This window comes from Medicago truncatula, chromosome 2, assembly GCF_003473485.1.
Source record: "Medicago truncatula cultivar Jemalong A17 chromosome 2, MtrunA17r5.0-ANR, whole genome shotgun sequence".
Lineage (NCBI taxonomy): Eukaryota > Viridiplantae > Streptophyta > Magnoliopsida > Fabales > Fabaceae > Medicago > Medicago truncatula.
The window spans coordinates 17,424,408-17,431,039 of NC_053043.1; the positions used below are offsets into that span (position 1 = coordinate 17,424,408).

The following is a 6,632-nucleotide window of genomic DNA, read 5'->3' on the forward strand; positions in this document are numbered from 1 at the left end:
AATTACACAACATTTTATGCAAATTAAACAATATTTTAATGTCCTCGTGAACTTAGTTACAATTCATAATATATGCAATATTTGAATCTCAACCACCACCAAAAACAATATCCTAAAATGACATTTGCTAACATTTTTTTTATGAATTCAAATTCCTACAAGTGTAATCATTCTCATTTCAATACCAAAAGTACTTTCACCAAAATTTCACAATTTATGTGGGAAAGATAAATAAACTATTGTAACTAAGAGGTAAAAACTACATTTCTCACTCAAAAGGACGTTGGTTAACAAAACTTTTAAAAACTTACTTTTAACTTTGGTTTTTTATTTTCAAATTTGTTCTACAAATGACAATGACAAAAAAATCTTCCCATCTTCAAAAAATATTGAATACAAAAATTTCATTTTCGTAACTAAAGCCGAATACCAAAAATATAATCAGAATCAAAACATGCTCATTACGAAAAAAATTATAACAAATTTTCTTCCCACACAAAAACTTGTAGCATTGATTTGCCAATCTGAGTGTATACCAGAAATATTGGTAATAATGAAGCACAAACTTTAAGTATCTGGGAAGCATACCTATGAATTGAAGTACCAATAAATCACAACACCCCTGACTATATAACAACCATCTCCAAAAGTAGAGACGAAAAAGAGAAAAAGACTCGATAAATTCAGACTATAAAAACTAAGGGTAGGAAAATGAATCAAGGGCCATGAAAAACCACATGAAATTGCAATCCTTTTTCATCAGGCACTAGGACCCCAAAACAACTTTCAGCAGCATAATACTCCGAAGAAACAAACTATTGCTGCTTGCACTCTGGTGGCCTTTCACCCTGCTGACCCTCGCCAAGCTGAGCTATTCCGCTCTTCTGAAAACATACAATACAAAAAGGAAATTAGAATTGAACGTCCAAAGCCATGGAGGTGCTGTCAATCATGGAAAAAAAAAAAAACAGTTTGTTCGAGCTCTGCTACACTAGTGTTTAGTGCCACTATTTGACAGCACCATGTAATAGTGTATCACTTTACATTGTTGGAATTCTGCTGTGCTATTGGGATGCTATGGTTACTACCAACACTCTTTTCAAAACTCCTATTATTAGTTGAAATATGTTGGCCCCACTGATTTTGATATGGGTACCAAATAAGTTCATGAAGCCAAAAGTGGAGAGTGTTGGTAACACTCCATAGCAAATATAGCATGAAGTAAACAAATCCAAAATGAAGGAAATGTCTATAACACGATTGCATTAAGGTCGCAAAGTTTACCTTAGCAGATGACTGCAGCAACGTTCCAAAGGAAATTAACATGGGGCAGGTGGAAAAACAAGCAAGTTAATTCGCATTCAAGCTTCAAATTAAAAAATAGAAAACAAACCAATAATTCACTACTTCAAATCAAACAAGTTCATACCTTCTTTTTAGTCTTGGTCTCTTCCTCATCTTCATCGTCGTCTTCGTCCTCATCCTCGTCCTCGTCTTCATCATCATCCTCAGCATCATCGTCTTCATCATCATCTTCGTCATCCAGGTCTCCAAACTCCTCTCCCTGAGCAGCCTCTCCAGTAAACCATGATACAGCATGGGGGATGATCTTATCTCTTATTGTTGACCTGAAGAAGCATGAAAATTCATTTAAGGGTATATTCAAAAATTACAAATGCAAAAAACTATCTAAGTTATTGTGCTATAACAGATAAATAGGCAGTTAAGCTTACCCAATGTCGTAGTCCTGTTCCATCTGATTCTGAAGTTCCTCAGCCTGTTAAAAAATAAATTAAAGAGTTCAAGCAAAAGTAGAAATTTTAGCATTAGTATTTAACTATATAGCCTTCCATACCATATCTTCATCAATGTCTTCATCATCTTCAGGGACTTCTGGTGGATTGAAAAAGTTGAAGAAGCTTTCACAAGTTTCAGTTTTGGTAATTGGTTTAGCATTCTTTGCACCCTTCTTGGGCTTTTTCTTCAAAACCTTTTGTGTCAAGCATTTTCCAGGAAGCCATTGAATTTCAGTCCTGTAAAAGCAAAATGAAGCAAGCAAACCTTAATTCATGATTAAACAAGCCACTTTTGACCAAAACTAATAGCCAACAACATCAGGTAAAAATGACCAGCTTACCCAATTGCTTTCTCCAATATAGGTTCATCCTCATCAACCATATGATATGTCTTCGTCAAGATCGAGTTTGAAAAATATGGATTGGTATCAAAGAAGAACTCAAGCTTGAACCCTTTCGGGTCATCAATCCTGCTCCACTTGATATCTTTGAGAAACTTGAGAGCAGCTTCATCGCGCTCCGTAACCTAGTTCGTAGAGAAGCAGGGAAAACATCATTACAAAAGTACATTTATGGCCAAAAAAACTCGAGCGTTTAAGAGTAAGAAGTTAACAAATTAACGGTTTTTTCAACTTACCTCTTCAGATAACACATCATTGTTTTTCATAGCATTGAGCCAAAACGAAGGAACTCCTTTCTCTGCATAAGTTAAAAGAAAATTACTGAAGATGACTAATTGTGACAATAAAAGTGTAACGTGACAGTTCTCAATTACTACCATTGTCCTCTTCTGCATCAGCTGTAGTTTCCATTGCTGCCCCTTCCACTTCAGTGACACCATTCACAATGTCATATCGCTGCATCCATTTTATAGACAAGTTCAGTAATTAAAGATAAAAGATATTACATCAAATGTTCCATACAAATAAGATTTCAATAATTATAAACTTGAATAATAGAAAGATCAAGTATGATTAAATTGGACAGCAGAGCAAGTGATGCACTCATTAAAGCATCATGCCTGATATGCAATTTTCTCTATACAATCAATAACAGAATCCTCAAGATACCTTTGTGTACAATGGTTGATACAATTTTTGGTATTTGGCTTCAAGAGCTGCTCTCTCCTCCAAAAACTTAGCCTCCAATTCATCATGTTCACCCTGCACAGTCATAAAACAATTTCAGAAGACTATATCACGCGGAAACCTTATCTTTGCTGGGTAGCTAATAAAAAATCAAAAACAGAAAAATATAAGAGAAGATCAGGTACAAACTATTAGAGCAATTGACAGACTCATTAAACATTATATAAGGGTGAAAATGTCTATTCACAGATGAAAAAACAAAAATTCAACGTAAGAATAAAATTTTACCTACAAGATATAAAGTCAGGGTCAAGTTTTCAAAAATCATAAAATAGTATATTAATAAAATGAAAATAATAGAATAGCTTGCTTCAGTCCAAATAGATCCCCAAACACTCAAATAAAAGTAACGAACAAAAGAAATATGAAGTTCAGTAATCAGTTCACCCTATTGAATGTTAATTATGTATAACTTGCAGGAGAGCCTCAGGGTTACAATTGGAGGCGACCCCATGTGACTGAATAGAGGATCACAGTTCAGGTCATGATATCAGCCTTTTACAGGTATCGTAAAAGACAAATCCAACCCTTCACTGACACAGATACAACAAGAGATTTATAACACCAAATTATCTTATCATGATTCCACTAAATCTCCAATCCATGTAACAGAGGGATCAATCCTCTAAAGTGATCAATTTACTTTTTAGAGAGTAATAAAGTGAGTATTATGTACAATCAATTAACAAATAAAAGATGGACATCGTAAGTGAAACAAAACAAATCAAGGGTTTGTTGAATTAACAACCCTTGAACGTCTCACTTCACACTTTATAAAGCAGCAATATCCAATAAACAATACACATAGGAGGATAAATAATCCAATTAAGCATGAAACAACACACATTCAATACTCCAAAATTTAGGGAATATACCTGAATCTCTCTGAGAACCTCAACACGCTTCCTTACAACAGGGGATAGACTCTCTAGAACATCAGAGTGCTGTCCAGCAAGACTCTGAATCTTACTCTGCACACAAATTCAATCAAAAATAAAAACCCTTAATAAACAATAATCCAAAAAATCATCAAAACTCAAACCCAAAACAAAATTAGGGTTTAATCAATCAAAATTAGGGGTTTATCAAAATTAGGGGTTTTATAAAAATTAGGGTTTATTCAAAATTAGGGTTTAATCAAAATTAGGGGTTTTATCAAAATTAGGGTTAGACTAAAAAAGCACGAAACTTTACAACAAAACAAACAAAAGGGTCTAAAAAATTGAAGAAAAAGCACGAACCTTGAGAGCGTTAACTAGGTCAGCACGATCCTCTTCATTGAGAGCTACAAAGAAAAATCAAACTCAATTAAACAAAAAAACAAACAGAAAAATTCGGAAGAAAAAAAAAACGAGTGTTGATTGAGAAGAAGAGTTTACCAGAACTGAGATCTGCGATGTTGAAACCTTCTTTGTTGCTAGTCATTGTTGAGAAAGAAGAAGAAAGTGACAGCGAAAAAGGAGAAAAGAAAACCTAAGAGATAGAGAGAAAGAGAGGGTTTTGATAGATTTCACTGACTGCCTCAAACTGATTCTAATCCTATGTTTCCTCTCCTTTTAAATGCCCTTCTCCCTCTCTTCCTTTTTTAATTCATTAATTCTCTTATTAGGGTTTCCTTCTTTACTTTTTAGTGTAGCTGTCAAATGGGTCGGTCCGGCCGAGTTTGTCTTAATTAGGTGGATCAATACATGTAAATAGGTTTGATTGTATCGATTTGTTTGTTATATGGTCGGTGGGCCGATGCATATAAATATGTTTGATTGTATTGATTTGTTTCTTACTTGGTATGTCAAAGATGAGTTTTGTCCAAACATTAATGGTTTATGTGGGCTGGTTGATTGGTCGTATGGGTGAGCTTGTCTTAATTCGGTGGACGAGTACATGTAAATAGGTTTGATTGTATTTATTCGTTTGTTACATGGTTGGTGGACTAGTACATATAAATGAGTTTGATTGTATTGATTTGTTTCTTACATAATTTATCAAAGATGAGTCTCGTCTAAACATTAATGGTTTATGTGAGCTGGTCGACGAGTAAATTCAACATTTTTTTATCAAATAATATATTATTTTTTTTAAAGAATCAAATAATATAATGGTTAAAATTTCATGTTTAAGATGAATAAATGAAGAATCTAATATTCAAGCATAATTATTGCATATAACAATGCTTTGTACTCAGGGCCAGCCCGTGAAGGATGCAAACAGCTCTACGGAGCTAGACCTTCAAAATTTAGGGGCCCAATTATATATATATATATATATATATATATATATATATATATATATATATATATATATATATATATACTGCTTGTAAATAATCAATATATATGAGTGGCGCAACCACCATAACATATAAGCTCAAATGGCCTAGCGGTACCAGCTTGCACTGCCTTCGACATTAGTTCAACTCCTCTGCAGGCTTATGTTTTTTATTACTTATTTTTTCTTTTCCTTTTTTCTTCTTTATTTAACATAGGACCCACTGCTCATGTTATTAATCCATCTAAATTGTCCTTGTGAACAATGCATAACCATCGTCATTTAAAAATAAAAACACAACATAATTTTTTTTTCTTCTACTTTTTGTTAGAGCACTTCTTGTAATTTTCGACTCATACTTATCGTATAAAACAGTAAAGCACTAACAACAAATATATTATGAGCACTTCTTCTTTATTTAACATAGGACCCACTGCTCATGTTATTAACCCATCCAAATTGTCCTCGTGAACCTTAGTTCAGTTGATAGGAATAATACATAATATATGTAAGGTTCGGGGTTTGAATCATCGTCATTAGACCAACCCAAGTGAGTTCCCACTGCTCATATTTAAAAATAAAAATACAACATAATTTTTTTTTCTTCTTCTTTTTGTTAGAGCACTTCTTGTAATTTTCAACTCATACTTATAGTATAAAATAGTAAAGCACTAACAACAAATATTTTAATTTTTTTATTTAAAAGAACAAACATTATAACTATTCTCTAAAAAAATATTAAAAACATTTTATTTTTGAGATGTGTTATTTGAACAACTTTTTGGGTGACAACTTATTTGACAACCATAGTTTTATAAAGAAAACGTAGGTATTGACACGAAAATCAAAACAATAGAAAGATAAAGTAAAATATCATGTGAGTATGAGAAATAAAGTTGTCACAAAGGTTGTTACAAATTAGATGTTCAAATATCATTTATCTTTATTTTTTCCTTTGTATGAATTAAGGAAATAACAACCTAGAAGATAGATAAAATATTCGCTTGAAGTTGTATTTTTATATTATTGATTACAATATTAATTTTTGTTGTGTTAGTTACAATAATAGCTTCTTTTTTTATCTTTGCGGATCTTATTCTCAAAATAAATCAATAATTGCTCCTTTAAAAAAATTATGTTTTAATTTTATTAGGGACTCATTTTTACATCAGAGCCGAGCCTCCAATTACATAGGAACGACTCTGTTTGTACCTACCGATGTTGTTAAGCTCATATGGACAATTTGATCTATTTTCACAATTTATTTTTTATTTGAATGTCAAGACATCGTGACAACACAAAATAACAAATAACAACTTAAAGACAAAGGCAAAAAGTTATTTGTTTACCCAGTTCGGTGCAACGTCGCCTAAGTGTGGGGGCTATCAAGCCAGGAAGGAAATCCACTATAATAGTATTAGTT

General features: G+C 32.7%; 1 protein-coding gene across 1 annotated transcript; it reads right to left on the reverse strand.

Annotated features, from left to right (window-relative positions):
• Positions 1-438: 438 nt before the first annotated feature.
• On the reverse strand, positions 439-4,505 carry LOC11439210 (nucleosome assembly protein 1;2). The gene is made up of 12 exons (XM_003595158.4): positions 4,324-4,505; positions 4,186-4,229; positions 3,820-3,915; positions 2,867-2,959; positions 2,575-2,653; positions 2,434-2,495; positions 2,138-2,322; positions 1,856-2,033; positions 1,734-1,777; positions 1,430-1,628; positions 1,285-1,296; positions 439-884 (listed from the first exon to the last, which is right to left on the reverse strand). The coding sequence occupies exons 1-12, from the start codon at positions 4,367-4,369 to the stop codon at positions 816-818; spliced, it is 1,107 nt and encodes a 368-aa protein (XP_003595206.1). The 5' UTR covers positions 4,370-4,505; the 3' UTR covers positions 439-815.
• Positions 4,506-6,632: the final 2,127 nt, after the last annotated feature.